General features: G+C 40.6%; 2 protein-coding genes across 11 annotated transcripts in view; one reads left to right on the top strand and one right to left on the bottom strand.

Annotated features, from left to right (window-relative positions):
• Positions 1-8,304, top strand: part of ARHGAP22 (Rho GTPase activating protein 22) — a 123,823-nt gene extending 115,519 nt beyond the window's left edge. For 3 of the 4 annotated variants that reach the window (XM_021539078.3, XM_021539087.3, XM_021539104.3), the window contains 3 exons: positions 232-353; positions 2,577-3,477; positions 7,576-8,304. In XM_021539078.3, coding sequence (XP_021394753.1) covers positions 232-353; positions 2,577-3,477; positions 7,576-7,804 — 1,252 coding nt within the window. In that variant the 3' untranslated portion in view covers positions 7,805-8,304. The remainder of the gene's footprint in view (positions 1-231; positions 354-2,576; positions 3,478-7,575) is intronic. The other variant, XM_077784622.1, reaches the window with a different exon arrangement.
• A 3,569-nt stretch (positions 8,305-11,873) lies between these two features.
• The window catches only part of MAPK8 (mitogen-activated protein kinase 8), a 71,087-nt gene continuing 61,784 nt past the window's right edge, over positions 11,874-21,176 (bottom strand). For 6 of the 7 annotated variants that reach the window (XM_021539174.3, XM_021539154.3, XM_021539130.3 and 3 more), the window contains 5 exons: positions 19,919-20,101; positions 19,013-19,137; positions 17,991-18,054; positions 17,200-17,277; positions 11,874-16,764 (listed from right to left, as the gene is read on the bottom strand). In XM_021539174.3, the coding sequence (XP_021394849.1) occupies positions 16,619-16,764; positions 17,200-17,277; positions 17,991-18,054; positions 19,013-19,137; positions 19,919-20,101 (596 nt within the window). In that variant the 3' untranslated portion in view covers positions 11,874-16,618. Of the gene's footprint in view, positions 16,770-17,199; positions 17,278-17,990; positions 18,055-19,012; positions 19,138-19,918; positions 20,102-21,176 lie in introns of all 7 variants that reach the window. The other variant, XM_021539193.3, reaches the window with a different exon arrangement.

Below are 21,176 nucleotides of genomic sequence, written 5' to 3'. Positions count from 1 at the left end.
ACTGGGTCACTGCTAGATGAGTACTTCTGGCAAAAAACATCCTGTCTTCTCTGGTTCATACACTAGGAGGGATCTGGGGTTATATTGAATAGCTAAGCTACAGTAGTTCCTCAAATCATTTCAGGTGTCAGGGTTGTATGCAAAAAGGACAAAACTGAATGCTTTTAGTCTGAGAAGTGACTTACTTATTAATTCCTTCCTCCTTTGATTTTTCTGGGGGGGCTTTTCAAGGTTTCTTGATGAAGTTCAGGCTCATTCCAGCATTAACAAGATGAGTGTCCAGAACCTGGCTACAGTATTTGGACCAAACATACTGCGGCCCAAAATGGAGGATCCAGTGACCATGATGGAAGGTAGGTGCTGTTTGGGGAATGGCACAGCAGCTGTGTTTTGGAGCTGTAAGTGAAAGCCTTGGTAGCTGTATCAGTTGCCTGCACAGCCAGAACAAGTCAAGCCATCCCTTTCATCAGGGCCTGTGAGGGGTATTCCAGTTGGCATCTTATCCCACTCACCACTGGACTGGGAGTGTCTTTCCTCTCCACCACACGGAGATGCCTCTATGCCCTTGAAATTCTTTTTGAACCTATTGTTAAAATGAAAGCTGAGCTGCTTTTTCAGAAGGACTGTGCTTAAGTACCAAGCTGCAATCATTTAGTATTGGTGCGCTTCAGTGGTTATACTGCTCGCTGAAGAGAACATCTAAGCCATGAGGAGAGGACTGTAGTTCTGGCTGTGCCACAGTGACTGTAACTAGAAGTGTCTTAGAAGTGTTGTCTTCTAAAGAGACTGTATGGGTCAAAATTTCACAGAATCAAAGAGTTGAAAATCAGTTAATTTTGGACATAAAAAATCTGAAGCTTTAAAATAATTTGCTTCCATATGAATCAAGCAGACTGACATTAGGACTGGGATACAGCTCTTCTCCCAGGTTGCACTGAAGCACAGCTACTGTGGTACAAGTTTTAGCAAAGTTTTTGCATACAGTTTTGTACGATTTTGGCAAGGCTGCAAAAAGAATTGATTAATTAATTAGGCACAGAAGGAGATGCTGTGCCAGGATGCCTGAACTTGGCTCTGTTTCTGCTCCCTAGCCATAGGGAACAGCTGAGGTGGTATTTTGTGTGATAAAAATCCTTCACAGGTCAGTGTTGTCATGCCTTAGCAGCAGCAGTGCCTTAAGTTCTTCACAGGTCATGTGCAGATGTGCCTCCCATGATGGCAACTCACTGTAAGGCAGCAGGACAACTTCGGAGCATGACCTGACATATTATAGTAGTTTAGGGACTTGAAGCCTACCACAGAGATGTGGGCTGTATTATTAAGGGTAAATTTGATACCTTCCCCTGGCTGTGCAGAAGGTACAAAAATCAGGGAGGGAGAAGGGAGTGCAGGAGCAGGGCTTGTTATTCACCGCCGAAGGTGGGGACAGCTGTAAGCAGCCAGTGTGCGATGCTGGGACTTCCCCTGGTGGCCACCGGGCCAGCGCTGGGGCAGCGCTCCCAGCCTGGGCCAGCAGCAGTGTGCTCCCTGCTCAGCTGGCACGGGGGACAGGCTTGGGTTCAGATCAGCTCAGGCATTTCATTCTGCATCATCCGATGGCAGAGGTGCCCGTACTGTGTGTAGGTGCACACGTGCAGGTGCTGGGGTCTCTCCTAATCATCGTATAAAAACACTACAGTGATCTGACCCAGAGTTCTATATTGCCACAGGTCTGAACTGTAAAAAAATTGGGGTATGTAGGCTGGATTTTTAGAATTCGTCATTATGACAGGATTGGCAATATTTTATTTTAGCTGAGAATTTAGTTGAGGTTGGTTAGATAAAAGTGACAGAGAAGTGGAAAGACTTTTTTTTTTAGCTTCAGGGTAGTTTGAATCTCCTAAATAAAGTGATAATAAGATCTTAACAAAAAGCACTCTAATTGTGTCTCTCTTCAAATTTAACCCATGCATTTCAAATAGAAATACCCGAAGTTTGACAGCTAAATTTTAAGAATGCCCTTATCTTCAAGACATTTAGTTCTTTTTCTGCATTCACAGACATAAAATAGAAGTGGTAGGTGAGCTCAGTACGTCTTGCTATTAGGTAAAAAACTCACCAATAAGATCAGGCTCTTGCCTTGAACCCTGAGTATGTTTGCCTTATTCTCTTTCAGGCAATACTTGAAAATAGAATTGCTTACTCACCCTTCTAAAGGTTTTCCTCTTTTGTAGGAAATACTTTGTATTAGGTTTGGTAAGTGGTGTTCTCTATTAGTGTATAGTGGGTCTGCTTCACTCCTGGAAAATAGTGGCAGCACATTTCTGTGGATTTAAATAACTGCGAGCACTTTCTCCACTTGCTGTACACTCTCTGCAAGTGCATGTAAAATGCAGATGTCATACTTCCTGCAAGTTTCTGTATACACTGAGTGCAGCAGAAGGCCTTAGCTGAAATTAATAATTTTTCAATAAGAATAGTTCTGGGCCTGCTCAGATCAAGAAACTGGGTGCAGACTAGTCATGCAAAGAGGCTGGGGTGAGTCCCAGAGGTGTTTCACGTCTCTTCCCCTGCTCACCTTTGTTTTCCATCCACAGGCACCTCGCTGGTTCAGCACCTGATGACAGTACTGATAAGTGAGCAGGGGCGGATCTTTGCCGTTCCTCAGGCGGATGTGCCAGGGAGCCAGCTGGAAATCAGACCAATGCGCCAGCGCAGCACTGTCGAGTGGATCTCCGAGGAGGACGGGGAGGACAGCAGGTCACAGAACAGCGCTGCCAGCCCCGCTGACTTGCCTTCTGGCAATGCTGTGGCTCTAGAGGCCACTCCAGGACCTACAGTGAAAATCACTCCTCCAGAGCAGAGTGGCAAATCGACTCAGCCTGCCACAAGCCCCAGTAAAAGAGTTCAGACGCTGCCTCCATGGAAATACTCCTTCCGCCAGCAGGGAGCACGGTCTGTGAGTCCAAAGCTGGGCAGCTCATCCTTAGATATCCCCAACCTCTCCTCCAGCGGGAACTGGCTGATGAACGGCCTGTACTCCCTCCGAGGCCACCGCCGGACAGCCTCTGGGGAGCGAGTGAAAGACTCGTGCTCCTCCCAGAGACTCTCCACTTATGACAACGTCCCTTCCTCCAGCCTGTCCCTCAGCACACACAGCATGGCCAGCACCACCTGGTCTACATCGTCCTGCGAGATCTCCGTGATGGACTCGGTGAGCAGCTGCCCAGCCTGCCGGGCCAGTGACTCTTCTGCTTTGAGCTCCCTAAAAACCGAGTGGGTAACTCAGGGCTCGCTGTCTCAGAGCGAGGTCAAGACAGCAGATCTGGAGAACAGCATGGACAGGTTTGAAGGTTGCAGCAGCAGCAGCGAACAGAGTGACCCAGCTGCAGCTTCCCGAGACTCTGTCCAATGCTCCAGGGCCTTACAGAGCTTGGTGGTGGAGCTAAAGACAGAGCTGAGCAAACAGAGGACTGAGTATGAGACTAGTATCAAAAGGTAATGTCATCTGCAGGGGGCACACAAGGAAGTCATCTGTCAACATTCTCCCCTGTCTGAACATGGGTGTGGGCTACCAAGGGTACCAGGTTCTCAGCCCTGAAATTTGGGGTTGGGTGACAGCAGATTTGATTCTACTTTTCCCTTGCTACTCTCTGAATCCAACTTTTCTTTCTCTGATTTAAGAGACCATCAAAAAGAAAACAAAGGGGGATTTCTGTGAATCCAATACTGGGATTTTGGAAATACTGGATTTCTGGGAAATCCAATACTTCATATTCTGTGTGTTCACTGTAATGAGAACTGCACAGGAAATGCCAAAGTCTGCTCTTTATTGTCTTCAGAGGAATAGCAAAGCAAACATTTTGTAGGGAGGAACTGGGAACCCAGATGGTCAGGCCTCAACAAGGATGATCTGTGCAGGTGCTGATACTTGCACCAGACCAGTCTGAGACTGAGGGCTTCTTGTTCTTTTCCCAACACCAGCATTCTTGAGGAAACTGCTCTTGATTATTTTCCACATTTTTTTTTTTTTTTGGAGTGATGATATTGGGTTTGCATCTCAGCTATAATGTTTTCAGCAGCCCTTTTGTGTTGAATTTCTAGAAACCTCACTTCTGGTATCTGATGTAGAAGAGTGGTCCTTGGCTGATGGGGCAGCCTAGCTTGGAGGAGCAGTGTGAACTGTATCATTTGCCAGCTGGTGTTTCCTTGCACAAGCTGGTGCTCTACTTTCCATCTGGGCTTAGAAAAATTCCTTTCAGATTTCAGGAGAGCTGTGTGTAGGGCTGGAGTTGTAGGAAGTATTATTAACAAGTGAGTCATTAATTTGTGTGAGTATATTAGGTTTTATGAGTGTATGTGATAATAGACTTTTAGGAAAGCATTCAGGGGAAATAGGCACATGAAATATTGATAATTAAAGGGATATATTTTAATATACAGCTATGTGCAAAATTGCACACCATATTATAATACATGCTGCTCTGCAGCATCAGTACCCTGCACTGAAGAAGGGCTGTAGTCCTATTTCTTACAAAGAGTTGAGTTCTCAGGGTTTGTTTGTTTGGTTTTTTTTTGTTTTGTTTTTTTTTTTTCTGTTAAGGTGTTACTGTTATACTCCTTCAATTATTAAAACTCAGATTGGAAATTGAAGTATGAAAATGCTGCCAGTCTCCCAAACATGGTACCAAAAGCACATGAGACTGATGGGATTGTATAGCACAGCTTTGGGCTATGTTTTTTTGGCACTTTTTTCTTGTTAAGGTAGTTTCTCAAAAATGTATGTGAACTGTGACCTCTTCCCATGGACCAGTTGTTAAGGTAGGAATTCCTCTTGCTATCTTCCTGCTTTATATTATGATTTCCTCTGGTGGTGGCTTGCCAGACTCTTCTGTGTTTCTGCCTCTTGCACTGTCCTGCCTCAGTATGTGGAGCTGGAAGGAGAATCAGGCTGTGCAGCAGTTTTCAGTTCCCACCTAACATCCCTGAGTGGGAGAAAAGCCCCACCTTGTTGTGTTCAAGGTGTAGGAGCTCAAGGTGTAGGCGCTTATGAAACAGAAACAGTTGCTAGCACGGCATGTTAGGAAGGGTCTGTGAATGAGGGTGGAAGTTCATGACTCACATGGTTTGTTTTTTTTAATGCCCTACTGATACAGAATGGGAGGGAGGTGAGGGTATGTGCCTTACATTTAATTGTGCAGAGCTGCCCTGGCAAGCCTTGTTGCAGGGATACAGGTTAATAAACAGAAATACTGGGCTGCAGAACCTGGAAATGTGTAGCTGCACATTCTTGCCTGCTGTCTGGGGGAAGAGATGGTTTTCCACCTTTTATCAATGAAACTGCTCCAATGGGTCCTTAGGCTGCTGACCTGGAGCATCCAGGAAGGTCTGTTCTCCATTCCAGCTGCTGAGCTGCTTCAGCTCCAACACCTGCCTTTCCCCTGCAGCTGGACAGAACAGACAGCACTGTGGCTCGAGGGGAGGACTCTAAACTGGCCAGGTCTCACAGGGCAAAGTAGCTGAGAGGAAAATGCCTAATGAATTAAAGAGTTTTATAAAACCAGGCGAGGTGCAATCACTGCCTCTTTGTATTAAACAGGATGACTCCAGCTGTTTGAGCTTAGAGCCTGAAGGACTGTGCTGTCAAGTCTAAGAATTTCAAGCCAAGTTTTTCAGCTCTCAAAAATTTTGCAATGTTTTTACTACATTTGCAGCAATCTATAGGTGCAAAAGTATGTTCCATTTCAGACTGCATGGAAGTCTGCTACTATGGAAAGACAGGAGCTAACTAGCAAAGAAGGGAGGCCGCTTAGCATAAAAGATTTAGGCTGCCTCACCAGCTTTATTTTGTTGAAGATAATTTAGTCCCCTGAAATTGTATATGTGCATGTGTGGTTTACAGAACCGTGTGCACCTAGCAGGACATGTTTTAATGAAAGAATATGAGTTTTTTTTTCTTGGCATAAGTGCAGGGAAAGCAGAGTAAATACCTGCCCGGGGCAGAGGTAAGGAACACTTGCTGATGGAAAAGCTGTTATTTCTCATCAACTGCCCATTTTCTCTCTCTTAGTCAGAGGGAGGCAAGTTTTATGGCCTTCCTGTAACCACTCTGTTCCTGAGCATTTTTCCCTCAATGTTAAGATAATTACCAGACATTCTCTGTTGAGTTTCCATAATCCATGTTTACCACCTGGCACTCTTAAGAAAGTTTAAGTATTTGGAGAGGACTGTTGTGAATGTGGAAATGCTGTAAGTACTGTGACCCTGTGTAATTCAGTCCTGAATTAGCAGTTCAGGCTGCTGTAGTTGACCCCTAAGCTTAGTGGTAGAAAATGTAATTGGCAGCTCAGAGCTGTTACACGTGTGTGGGGAAGCATCCCAGTTTCAGAAGTGTCATATTCCAGCTGACACTGGCTGGAGATAAAGGTCTGCCTTCATCCACAGAGGCTTTTTGCTGGACTTGGCACAGGTCAGGGCCCCTGTGACTTTGATTCATGGGGAAAACTGTGACAATAATCAAACTGCCATCTTTAGCTGTATGTAATGGAACAGAAAGGAAAAGTTTAAGGTGATGAATTGTCCTTTGGTCATGAAGTGGAATTCAGACCTTTCTGGGACTGCCCAAGGCCCTATTTTTCTTCATTTTTGTTTTGTTATGAGGCAGTTACCCTGGTTACCCTGACTAAAAATAACTTGTTCACAGTGCCACTGGGATGCCACACCCCAGCTTCAAAGTTGAATATTGGGACTGATTAAGAAGAGGTGGGGGTGGTTTTGTGCTGGAAATTATTTTTAAAGGTTGTATTTATTTTTTTTAAAGGAGGGCATCTTTCATTGTAAAAGTCTATTTTTAAAATACACATTGTAGTAATCAGTAACTCTGATCTCAAAATATTCCTTACTCAGTATTAATGCCACTACTTGGTCTTGTGTTTGGGAAACACAAGGGGGAGAACAGCAAGTGCAGTGCCTTCTGTGTTTCTTTGAAATCACAGAACCATGAACTTTGTTCTTTGACCTCGTGAGTGAAAGCTCTGAATTTTGCCACAGAGCTTTGTGCCCAGATGCATTTAGGAACTGTTCTGATTCTTCCTCATATGAAAGACTGGGTTTCATTAAATCTCACACCCCACCCCAATGTCAGTGATAAACCTTACAGAAAATACCATCAAATGGATGGTGAGGAAGGACTGTGATGTCATTCCTGTCTGATCCCTAAGGATGTTCCTCTGTACTGGATATCCATATAGGGAAACACAGTATCAGGATGAGAAGAGGTTAAAAGATTATTTTGGAATTATATACTTGAATTCTACCTAAGTGAGGAGTTAATTAATCTACTTAGCCAGGCAGCTTGGTGCTGGAAAGTAAGTATTGTTTTCTAAGACTGCAGTATTTTTTTCAAGATGCAAATAAAATAAGCTCTGCCCTAAATTCAACAGTAATGAAATGGCATTTAGTTCTCTCCTTTAAAACTTCCTCTTAGAATATGTTAAATTTAAGTTAGTCCTCTTTAGAGTTTTTATAGATATCAGCTGTATTTATTCAGCCACTTTAAAAAACCTTTTTTTTTTTTTCCTCTCTGTTGATTTTAAGAATTGAAGAAACAAGTGCAGACCTGAGGAACCAAGTGGTTAGGTTAGAAGAAGAACTGGACCAAGAACGAAAAAAATACAGGATGCTGGAGATAAAGCTGAGGAATTCTGAACGCGCTCGTGAAGATGCTGAGAAGAGAAATTACCTCCTGCAGAAGGAAATGGAAGAGTTTTTTTCAACATTAGGATGTTTAACTGTTGGGAATCAAAGTGCTAAAGTATCCAAGTAGAACAAGTATAGAAAATCCCATTCCTGACAAAATGAGTGAAAATGCATATTTTGTTCTGGTATACTCATGTATCATGAGTAATTCTATAGTGATTGTGCTCTCAGTGACACTTGCCCTGTTGTCTTTACATGTGCTATATAGTATTTGGGCCAGCTGGGAAAGACTGCTGACCATAAAGCTTGAAAATTTAGTGTCAGATTGCCAAGAAAGAGTGGGGCCCCTCTGTATCCACAGAACATACTTTCCTCCAGAGTGTCCTGCTGCCATCTTTGGACTCAGCTGCACCATCCTTTTGCTGGCTCAAGGACAGTGGAAAGTCCTGCAAGGTGGGGGGATACCCAGAACCAACAGAGAGCTGAGCCTGGAGCTGAGGGATTCCTACACTTGTGCTTGGGAAGATGGCAGTTCAAGCCTGTCATCACAGCCAGGACAGTTGCCAGATGGATTTAATGAGGTGGTTTTTGCCCCACTCCCTCCATAAAGTTTGTTCAAATATCTCATTCCTAGAGTGGTATTATTTTATGATGATATTGTGAAAACAAGGTCTGCAAACATGCTGAAGATATCAAAATCTTGACAATTCACTAAAATTGCCCTTTACCCACCCAATGGTTTCAGTGTTTCACAAAAATGCAACTTTAAATTAAACTGTGATTAATAATCAGATTGGCTACACAGACTCTGTGGAACTTTAAATATGCACATTTTGCCTTAGGTATCTGAACATTTTCTGAGCCAAAAATAGAGCAGTATTAGCTGCAAGAAAAAAAAAATCTCCCGAGCTGATATATGTATTAAGGCAGAAGACGGAAGATTCTTATCATGAAAAGACATCCAAACATTAACCCCAAAACTTATGGTAAGAGGAATTAGTGCAATTGGGGTGGGGGTTGTCAGGGTGGGTAAAGGGAGGAGGGTGAGGGTCTATCTTTAACCTTTCCTGGACAATGTACACTTACCTCCCTTGTAACATTTCTCATGACACCAGCTGATATTTTTGTTGTTAGTTCTTACAGGGAAATGAGGGGACAGGAAGAATACTGCAAACAACCCATCATCCCAAGTTCCTTAATTCTGCTAAGAAAAAAGCATTAGAATGAAGCTGTAAGTTCTGGTAATTTGCTACCAGGGCTGACTTTCCTTTCCATGTTTTTCAAGAAGTTCTGCATAGCATTTGTAACACCCTGAGCCATGCAGAGCCTGCACACAGAAAACTGTTTCACCAGATTCAGCTTGAATTTCACCTGCGAGCCCAGCACCGTTCACTCTTTGACACCCTTGAGGAAGCTTTCTCTAAGGAGAAAGAATTTTAACAAAAAGTGCCACTACAACATGAACTGGCTAAAGGGAAAGTATAGACTGCAACGAAGAAGATTGTTTTATTTTAATTATTTTGAAAAAGTGCTCTGAATCTCCTTTCTTTCTAGAGAGAAGACTATGACTTACTGTCTGGAAGTAACCTTAGAATGGTTTTTTTACACACCAGGAGATAGTCAATACTGAAAGATATACTTTCTTCTCATAATCTCACAGATAACCAGGTATTTCAATATTTAAGACATCTAAGAAATAATTTGTTTCTACTGCACTGTAACACTTTTCCTTCCTATGGAAATGTAAAAATTGTAAACCATTTAAAGTGAGAAAAAGCCAGAATTTTAACCTAATCTTTCCTGGTTAAGAAACATCAAGTAATGTGATACAGTGACTCACATGCATCAGTTCATTCAGTTTTTTCAAGACCTTTTTCCTACTTCCCAGGCTCTCCAGCTGCCCTGGATTCCTTACTGTGCTGGCATGTGGCAGGTACCTGCATGTTCAGCAGCAGCTGCCTGCCACCTGCAGGCGTGAGCATCATCCCCATCTTTTTTTCCCACCTCTGCCTTGAATTCATTATCAGTGGTCACAAGTGATTCTTTAAGGAATAAGATGGCCATTTAAAGCAGCATCATCAGATGCATAATGTGAGAGAGAAGCAGTACAGTGACTGAGCTGGAAGAGCAGGTAGTGTGGCAGGTAGGTGGAGGTATGAGGTCAGTCATCACAAAATAAACCTTAATATTGGAGGGTGGTCTAATGGTTGTAAGTGGAACACCAGGACTGATAGAGTGCAACATTCAATCCAAGTACTAGTAGCAGGCAGGGTATTTTAATGCCTTCTTTTATTTCTACCCAAAATATAGAAGCCTTTCACTGTATCCATCCTGACAGTCCACACCTCCCTTTCACTAGTTATATTGCATTATCTCCTGTATGTATTGAGTGCAGACTGCTCCCTTTAGTTCACACTACAAACTCAAGATTGAGTTAACCAGCAGTCCTATTCACTGCTTGTCTGGTGTATCTGGTGTTCAGTCTCCCAGTCAGCAGGGCTCAATTCTTAGGGATTTAACCTTAGGTAACTGTTAACAAACCCATCTGTCCCAAACTTGCAGCTCCAGGATAGGATCATGAAATCTATATAATGTGGCATCCAAAATATTTTTATTTTAATATACAAAGAAACTCTATCCACACAAAATGAGGAGTGAAATAAACCAGTTCCAGACTGGCTGTTGTACTCCAGCAACATTTATGTTCATGAGGAATAAATTTCAGCTGCTTTTGAAGATGAGCCACTGCAGTAAATAAACCTGGCAAAAAGCTGCAAAGGACCCAGTTCACATTAAAATGCACCACAGTGGGACGTTAACCTCAACTGCAGTAACAGGACTATGTTAAATTCCCGATATGGGCAATTATGCAAGAAATTAGATCCACTTGTACACAGCTTCAAAGAACACTATGCCTTTATGGAAGATGATACATGCTATGCTAGCTTTAACTCCTGTTTCCATACTCTTTTCTGCCAATGCATGTCCCCACAGCAAGCAGTGGAGACTACTCCTTATTTTGCAGACCCTTCACTTGTTACAGTCTTTGATTTAAATGTCAGCTTTCTTAGCAAGTGTTTACCAGATGCAGGTTTGGTTATTATTAATTAAATGGGACAGCAGGTTCCTGGAATAGATAAATTTTTACCACAACTTCACCTGTCCCATCTTCTCAGCCTGGAATATCCCTTACAGTACTATGCAGGCAAAAAAAAAAAAAAAAAAAAAGTAATAAATTTTTCAGTGAGGAAAAAAAAAAAACCCAAGACAAGCATATGCTTTTAAAAAAAGCAAAACAGCAACACTGAAGAATAAGGAAGAAAACTTCAACAGCTTGTGGCATTTCTAATGCAAAAAGGACAATTAATTAATAGCTTAATGACTCATCTACATTCACAAGAGAGTTCCACTGAAACCAGCAACATTATGGAGTGTTTCTGTCATGAGCCACCAGACAAATCCTGGGCAGAACTACAACTCTCTTGGCCTTGCTCTGTAATAAAATTATCACTGGAAACTTACTGCACTTTATGCTGACATGCAAATAAAGAAGAGCATTTCTGAGTCCCACAATATTCCTAGGAGAGCGTCCCACAAATTTGTGGTCCAGATAAACAAAGCTGCCTGCACTGTGGTTAAGTCCCTTTCACTTGAAACTGGACACAAAGGCACCACCAACTCAGCTCAAGGGCAGCTGCAGTCGATAAGGAAGCACTGAAACCCTGCTGGAAGTGACTTATGTTGGCATTTACCTGTGGGAGAAGTGCCAGTTCAGCTGGTGGTCCAGGCTTCCAGGTCAGCTCTCCAGAAGGCAGATCCCTCAGGCTTCTCCAGGATGCAGTGTTAAGAGAGTCTCCCTTACACTACGCAGCCCAAGGCTTACCTCTTTTGGCAGCAGGAGCTCTCAGCAGCTGCATTCTCAGGAATTAAGGGGGCTGGAGCAGGAAGCAAGAATGGATTCCACTGGTCACAAAGACCATGAATGCTGTTAACAGTCTGTGGCACATCCAAAGTCCATGCGAATGGAGAAATGGAAAAAACATGTCACTCTGCCCACAAGTGAGCTCGCACACAAGACAGGACACTACCATTAAAGAAGAGATGAATTCTCAGGAAGGACTCACTAGAAAGATTCCAAGTGCAGCCCTATTATTCATACGAAACCCATAGCAGCCTGGCAATGAAGAAACATTAAATGCATGGTGGTAAAACTTTTTTTTTTTCTTTTTTATTTAAAATATCATTATAACCAACTGACATACTAGATAACAATGTATACATTCCAGTGGTGCACATGTAATGACCTATGGCATGAATGAGTTAAAAAAACCCCACAATGTTCTCAGTAATGCCCACCAACAGCTTATTTGGAAGGAATAAAGGAAAAGCAGGAAAAGGTATCAAATGTGGGGAAGAAAAAAAAATTAGCTTTCCCCAGTATATTTAATGGTGTATCTTCCCCTTCGTATTTCTTGGGACATAATAAAATTAAGAATATACTTCAAGAAGGGCAAAAGGAATGATCACAATAATTGGGGTGGGATTTTTTTTCTCAACTTTAGTAATAAAAGTTCAAGAACTCTCAAAAATAGACTAGATATTGGGCCTACAAAAGTAATTCATCTGTATGCAAAGCTTACCAAGAATTATTCCTTTTGTAAAATGTAAAGGATGAGCTGACATTGCTAGTAAGCTATTTTTACCCTACAAAACCAGACTACAATAATAAAATCACCAATTTACAGCTAACACAATAATCTAGATGTACATTACTGTACACAGGCTATATATATATTACACATGAACATCTTACGTGAAATAGATAAGAAACATATTGATATTGTCTCAACATTGGCCAGTAGGTTTGTTTTTCTAAAGAAGGTGTATTTTCTCTTCACATTCAGTGTAGCTCCAATAGCAAGGGTTAGCTTTGCTTACTTAAGAAACGTAGAAAGTTTGTGTGAGGTAGTTCAAGAAAACCTAGCTTAAGTTTTGAACTGCTAAAATAGAAACACAATGTGATCTGATTCATAACACAGTTCTGTAACACAGACATACAAAGAGAAGGGAGTGAGAGAGACCACATAAAATACTACTTTAATCCAGTGCCCTTAACTAAGAGTAAATTAATTGAAAATTTGGGTAGGCAGTAAAGTCTTATCACACTGCTTCAATAAAAATCTCTTTCTAATTCTGCTGAAAAATGCAGACAGGCTCTCCTTCAACTGCTCCAAACCACTGACAGGAAAACGTAACGGTATGGGCAAGCTCTTGCCAAAAGCAAATAAAAACAGATCTAGAAATTGTAATTCACTCCCTTTATCAACTTGTAAAGTAAGACCAAGTATAAGTTAACCTTCTTCTCCCCTTTTGCCCATTATCTTTATCAAGAAACCTTTACTGTCATATACTTCAGATTATTGGCTGGGTAGGACCATCCTCCTTAGGTTTTTGACATTTTCCTTCATGCACTGCTGAGCTGAATGCTCCATCCATCCATCGATCCCAGAGCCTTAGCCCAGGAACTCAGTGCTGGCCCCACCAAGCCTGGACAGCAGAGCCCTACTGGAACAGTTCATGCCAGGGACACAGGACACTCCCACACCACACCACTGGTATGGATGCTGTGTTGAGCTGGAATTCCTGCCCAGAAAGATGCTGCTGCATCTCACATAGTAAAAGTTCTTCAGAGCTAAAAGCCCAAAGTGCCACATCTGCTCAGCTGAGGGAGTTGTGATCGGGCAGCACAGCTGCTCACACACACCGACACATCAGCTCTGACCCACTGTCCTGCACCAACCAAAAGCTTCCCAGCAAAGCGTCCCAGTACACTCTAAGGGTACTAATTCCACTCCATCTCTATTTCAAGTTCTTGAACAACCTACTTCTACAGGAGAGCTGCTTTACTCCTGCTGCATGCCACAGCTTTGCCCAGAGAAGGCAGAAATCAATCTCGCTATTACTGCCCAACTTTGAACCTCACCTGAGGTAAGAGATCAGACAGCTCATGGTAATTCAATCCATATCAACTCCCAGTGGATTGGAATGGCCTTAAAAAGTTGCATACACTTCAGTGATGCCTGCTGTCTTAAGATTCCAAATCAAAGTTTAAAATAAAACTTAACAATCCTTTAAAATTGTACAGTGTATTGGATAGCATATAAGCCAAAAATAGACAAAGACAGCTGAATTCCACTTACCCGTTTGTTTGCTATCTATGGCAGTGTACACCTGTCTGAAAAAAGTTTATATTTCAACAAATAAAAAGTGAAGACTAGGATGCTGTTGTGATAATTTGATTACCGAATATGATTTTGTCTTTGAAATTTGCCATCACTTTAATTTGCTAAAATGCAAGAAACTAAGAAAAAGAAAAAGCAATACTCCTGTGAAGACGGTGCCAAAAGTGAACTCTTGGTTTGCACAGACAAAGGTCTGAGCCTACTGAAACAATCCCTTTGAGCACAGCTTGCTCACACACTGCAACAGGCTGCAGTGGGCAGTTTCACACATTCACTAACATTGTCTTGAAAGAAGAAAATCTCAATTCTTCTTAGCATTTATGAGCTCAGGTCAGTTACTATATATTTTGGACACTGAAAAGTGATAGCAAAAAATAAGTTTCAAAATATTTCAATCATCACTGCAACCCAGTGGGGTCTAAATAAATTTATATAGGAACTATATTACCAATTTGTTTTTAACAGCACTGAGAGGCATCAGAAGTACTTTTGTCATTCTTAACTTCATTACACTGTGCTGACCACACTATCACTTGACCCTATATAACAACGGAGTACTGTTGTTTGACCAAAAATTTTGGCTTAATTCACAGCTTAAACTTTGATAAAAAAATTACAAAACAGACTGTTCCATTGGTCTCTGTTCAACATTTTCTACATTCTACATTTTTCTACTAGATGAATCCAAACTTGTCCTGCCTGTTCTGAGGTAATATACAATTTGGCAGGATCCTGCAAAAATAATTGCCTTAACAACAACAGGAAGGCAATACTGAAATATTAGATCTAAGCGAGGAAAGCAAAATTACACGCACACAGCACTTACCAGCAGTCTAGCCAGCCCAGGAAAACAACTGTGCAGTTTATCAATTTTGTTATCTTTGAGACATTACCATTCCTTGCAACCCTTCATGTTTATAAAAAAGACATGTTGGACATTGGCATAACTATCACTTCTATTTTTCTGAAACTCACTGCAAAGACAAATATTCCTCTTGCAGTTAAAGCTTCAAAAAGATGCTTTTTTAACCCAACAAGCAGAAGGAACCACACTGAAGACCACCAGTCACTCCTGGATGACCTCTGCAGGCAGTTACATTATTTGCTTACGTTCAGTGCCTGGCAAGACTTCTGTATCTTTTATGCCCATTTTTGTGAGCTTCACTAATTTGAATTCCTCTTCACATTCTAATTCACTACACAAAATATGCATCTACACAAGGCAATCAATTATACAGCCTAGCTATGTAAAAATCTGCATTTTCCAAAGAAATAAATTCTGAATGATTGTTTAACTCATACATAAACTTAAGTCAGTTATACATAAATCATTCTGTAAATATAAAATGTAAACAGTTAAAATACTTCTGTGAGGAGCAGCACCATCTTACATGACTATTTATTAACTGTTCTATATATCTCAATATATCATTTGTTTAAAAAGTGTATTGAAACCTGGAGCTTTATTGAATATTTATGACTTAAAATGAACCACTGCTAAGACTTCTGCTACACTGATCTCATGGTGAAATTAAAGAGATAAATATTAATTTACACAGAACTACTTCTCCCCCCTTTGGATGGCATATATTGCTCAATTAATGCATTAGCTACAGAAATCCTGAGGTTCTCCTACCACTTCATGGTTTTTAGCAATCAGTTACTTTTGGTGGAGAAAGAGTAGCTGAAGTTTTGCCCCCACTGCATTCATGTCATTCCCTCTTTGACCCAAAAAAAGCACTCAAAAAGTACTTGCCTTAGTAGACAAAACTAGTAAGAATCACAACTCCCAAGAATCACATCTCACATGAAAGTATAGCTACAGCATATTTGTTTTCCCTCTTGTCAGTCTAAACATCCTGGATACACTTCATTTCTTGTGTACAAAAACAGGCTACAAGCTAGAAGTAAACAGTTTATTGGCATTGAAATGTATTATTCATGAAGTATCCTCATGTTTTATGGTGATCACAAGATTTGGCATGCCACAACTCTGCAGAAAACATCATATTACTCTGCTAGGCTGGATATTTCTGCAGCTTTGAAGATATGCTTTGCTTTCTTAAGTTCATAAACCCATGCAGATAATGTTACTTTGCAAAGGTTTTTTTCAGTTTCTCTAAAAAATACCCTCACTAATTGTTGCTTTTGCTGAAGTATTATAGGCAAGTGGCCAAAATAAAAGAGGATTTTGTTCACTACCCAGCATCACAGTAGTATGCCTGAAACTACAGCCGGCTCCACTGAATTCTCTCTCCCTCCACCTGGACACAGATGTATGACCAAGCATAAAACTTTGAAGGATATCATGAACAAAACATCTGGAATAAATTCTAATTAAAAAATTGAAAACCTATAAAATCTTAAATAATTCATCATATGGTAATGACCACAACATTAATATGTGCTTTGATAAAACAAATCTTACAAATTCAGTAAAAAAAGATCAGCAGCATAATAGTAAAGCAAATATGCAGATTTTAAAACCACAATAAAAATTACCAGGTTTAATATTTTACAGTTAATTACAGCAAAAAAGTGGCTGCTTATAACACAACTTACAGTTTGAAATTACAGCACTTTATGATGAATTCCATGATTATTTTTGAAAAAACACTCAAAAATACCACCAAATTTTAAAAGTGCCCTATTAATGACTAAAAGGACCCCCCCCTCCCACCCCCCAAAAGACCAAGTAGTCATCTACAGCAACCCAGAGGTCCAGCTGAGGTTTCTAGACTGCTGTCTGTATCAGAGGCCAATGTTGGATCTGTTGACATTGAAGACACATCGTTGACAGATGACGATGAAGATGGGTGTTGAGAGCCATTGATCATTGCTGCACCTGTGCTATGAGAAACAAAACAGCAAATCAGTTGCAGATACAGTTGCACAGTTCAGTACTTGCATTAGTCTGTCTCTTCCTAATGGCTGTTACTTTTCCTTGTTTTGGCAAGTTTGAAGAGATGTGTCTCAGTCCACTGTTAAAATAAATAAAGCCCAAAGTCTTTAATGTGGGGCTTAACAGATGAGGTGTCAGGAATTTAAATCAATGAAACATCAATTACATAGGGACAATGATATGGGGATTGAACACATCAATAAAAAATGTCTGTCCTGAATATTCCACTCAAATATACAATGTCTCAGTGCCTCAGTTCAAGAGGCGTTTAAGAGCCATATTTTTGAGTTAGGTTACTTTTGTATGTCTTGATGAGCTTTATTCCCTCCTGACCTAAAACTCAGTGGAGCCCTGTACTGTGCTTTTATTGTAACCAACCTAAAGGGGCTGGTTGGCCACGTATAACCCCGTTCTTGGTTCTCTCCTCCAGGTCCATGACTTCCTTGTATATCAACTCTGAAAATGCAGAGAAAGGAAGGCAAAAAATGAATTTGCAACACAAAGACTAGATCAATAATACATGTCCCGTTAAAATGTCCACTTGAATTTCATACGTCTGTTACTGTTCAGAATTAATTTTGAACAACGGGTCATAGGCTACACAACAACTGGCAAGTGATGTAAAAAAGTACATTCTTTTCTGCTGGGGTTACAGTGGCCAGGCACTCTTGAGAACACACTAGCATTGCTCTAGGGCTGTTTTATTCAGGCTGCTTGGAGACCTGAGACTAAGCTGAGTCTTAAGGGCCACTCAATTTTTATCAATGGCTTCTTTGGTAAGGGAAACTCAATCAGCAATCTTCAAAGGAAGAGCTAGGAACACCTGAAGGCTTTTCCTTCGAATTGAGCATTACATTGTTCAGGCTCCTGCATCTTTTTCAATTGTAGCAGTTTGTCCAGAAGAGTGACCCTCCCTACAAATGCTGTCCATGGATTGCAAAAGGTGACTGACATGAGCAGGTCTTTAGGTCACTTCACAAGTTCACCTCCTTTGCAGGAAAAGTTTGTGGCCCAGCAACTGAGAAGCTGTGAAGTACTGGTCTGTTTCCCTGACATCTAAGCAGATCAGGTAAATACTATTATGTTGCTCAGAACAACTTTAATAACAATAATACCCGGGGCCCAGCATATTCCCAAAAGGCTTATTATACTTCAAATGCCTTTCTTACCTTTCCACTCTTCTATCGTGTGCTCCCTCTCATCTAACTGCTTATCTGGTATCTTTGGTGGAGGCTGAAAAACAAAACTAACTCATCATACAGCAATCAAAAGGGATACAGAACCAGTATAAACTAAAAATAAAATAAACCATTCAATGAACCTGATTTAAAAATAACATTTACAGGATTATATATCTGGTCATACTTGGACTTAGCCTGTTTTTTAGATGCTACCACAGTCTTTAAAGTTCTTCCGATTAACAAATTTGTTTACATTACTGTAATAATTAACAGAGAAACTGATCAGTCTGGTAGAAGAGCTCCTAAGTGTAGCAGTCTCCAGCACAAGCAGCTCTTTTTAGCTACTTACTGTTAATTACTAAATTTTCTATCTAGCTATTAGAGAGCAACAGAATTATAATTGCTCTCTTTATATCAAGTAGCCTTTTCTATTCTTAGTGGCCATCACCAAACTTTTCTTTTTAAAAAAATAACACTTTTCTCATAAACTGAAATTATCCTGGAACTAATTTCTCAAGGAAAAAATTTACATTATTCCTTTGTTCATTACTTTTAATAACTGAAAGCTCAAGATCTTGTATTCAGATTTTGCTGAAACACTTATTTTTAGTTGAAGAATTGTATCAATTCCTGCAACTAATGAAAGCATTTTGCTTCCCCAAGAATAACTACCTCAGAACCCCATCCAGGGCAATCAAATCACACTGAAACAAGCAAGGCTTGCTACATTAGAACCCTACAGAAAAGATTTCAGATGCATGATTATATGTTCAGGAGATGACAGGCAACTATACACCAACACAGAGATACAAGAACACACAGGTACCTCAGCCCATGCCTGATGCTATTTCTAATAAGCACATCTATCAATGTCAATAAAAACAATTATGGCTCAGTTAAGTTTCTAATGAAATATGCAACAATCTTTTGTCAAGCAGCTGTACCAAGCATCACAGTCAGATGACTTTATCCAGCAGATTCCTAAGCAGAGACCTAAAACAAGAACTTACAGCTTCTGCTTCTGATGGATCATACCAAACATTGATGTATGGGTGCTGCAGGGCTTCATCCACAGAGATTCTTTTAGAAGCATCTATAACCAGCATTTTTGATAACAAATCTCTTGCTTGACTTGCTGCAAAAATAAAATTTTCTGTTTAGATTGCTGCCATATATAGAACACAAAACACAGTGTTTCAAACCTTTAAAGAGAAGGGTCAGAGTAATCCAGTTCAAATTAAATGTCTATGCAACCCTCACATAGTATGAGGTTTAGGAGAGCAGTTGATTTGATGGCAAAAAAACCTGAAGAGGATGTCACAGGTGGGAAAGGTGTCAAACATGTTTCACTACCCATTTTCATCATACAGTGTCCCTTGTTGTGACATCTTTATGTGAAACAGCTCAGGTGGCAGTGCAGCCTGGTCTTGAATAACAGCAGGCAAGCACCTACTGCCCCTACCTACATGCTTTTCGCCACAGAGAACACCATGAGGGGACTCCACTGAATAGGTGGCCTTTAGAACCAGTAAGTCACTGAAATAACTACAGAGTATCTATGTATTATGAACATAAATTCCTTATTTTCATCCCTAGAGAACAAAGACCTGCTCTGCCTACACAACTTCTATTCCAACCTCCCCCCACTTTTCTCTAAACTGTGTTGGCATCTGTCATTGAGAAGAATATAGATATTTACATATTTTTATAAAGACATCTCCAAGAATAGGAGCTGTCTCATGAAGATATGAAAGTGGAGGCAAACACATGTCAGCACATTCATCCACTCTCATGATATAAATATTTAGAGCCTCAGCAGCATGATTCTACAGTGAAAAAAAACAAGCTACACTTCTGCTCAAAAATCACAGTTTTAAAACTTTTAGAACATAAAACACACAGAAGAAAGACTTTACCTTTAAGTTTATTGTGTTCGGAGTCAGCTGGGAAAAGGACATCTGGAAAGAGTTTTTCAAAACTATATCCAGCATATTTAGGTCTGTTCTCCACGTAAGTTCGGACTGTAGGCTGTAGTTTCTTCATAAATTCGGGGCATGGTGTTCCTAGCTGCTCTATAACTTTATTCCATTGATCAATATCTAAGGTAATGTAGCTAAGAAAAACACTGTGTCTGGTTTTCAGCTAGAAAGTTATGTTAAAAGCACATGAAATAACCAACAGAGAAAACACGGGAAATTATAATAAAGTATCAAGTTCATTATCATGAATTAGGACTACTTTCTTACATGATGAAACAAAGCAAGACTATGGTAGTGTAGTCAAGGCAACACGTATTTCACTCAAAATCATTTTCTGGCTAGAAAAGGATATAATTCTGAGAAACAGAATATTAGAAGACTCACAGAATATTTAAACACAACAAATTTAACTTAAGTCCTTGGGTCTGAGTCCGAGAGAACTGGTCTGAACACACATTGCAGCAGTCAAGCTATTAAGCATCATCAAGGCACTCCTGAGAATGACCCCAAGTGGGTGCTTTGTCCTTCATTCTCATCTTGGTACCTCAGGCCAGACCTGGGCAACCTCTCACCAAGGACATGCAACACTCAGCACCAGTGGGCACACAAAGGACCAAGGCTTGGCCCACACAGGTCAGTGACAATACTGTCAGGGACCTGAATGAAGTTACAAGGTTTCAAGGATGCATAAGGAACATCTTAACTGAGAAGTTTACACACTTTAAAGGGGAGATTGACCATTTCAGGACAGAAGAACTTAATACATTTTACTGAAACAAAAAAAAGTAAAGTTTGGCTCAGGAATTCCTAATTGCAGATAGTTAAATACTGGGGGAGAGCTCAGATAAAATTTTATATCCACTAATTCACATTTTCCCCAACTTTTTATCTTTGGCTGCCATCAAAGACTGGATTCCAGGCTATCTAAATCAACAGTGGGTTGAAGCAGACCCTCTCTTATATTCTTAAAACTTAACAGCATATCTCTATATAAGGATTCTCAAGCTCTGCTGAGCTTTAATACAGGCCTTGACAAAAGGAACTATTTATGTTGTATGGCACCAAGTTTAAACTGAAAAGCCATGCCAGCAAACCGGATGCATAAAGCAAAGCATGGTGCAGCTCATGCAATGACAGAGCTGTGTGAAAGTAAGGATGCTCTGGATTTCCTTACCATGGCTCAAAAATCTCCATC

Source organism: Lonchura striata, chromosome 7 (genome assembly GCF_046129695.1).
Source record: "Lonchura striata isolate bLonStr1 chromosome 7, bLonStr1.mat, whole genome shotgun sequence".
In the NCBI taxonomy this organism is placed as follows: Eukaryota; Metazoa; Chordata; class Aves; order Passeriformes; family Estrildidae; genus Lonchura; species Lonchura striata.
This window is presented reverse-complemented; position numbering and strand designations above follow the sequence as displayed.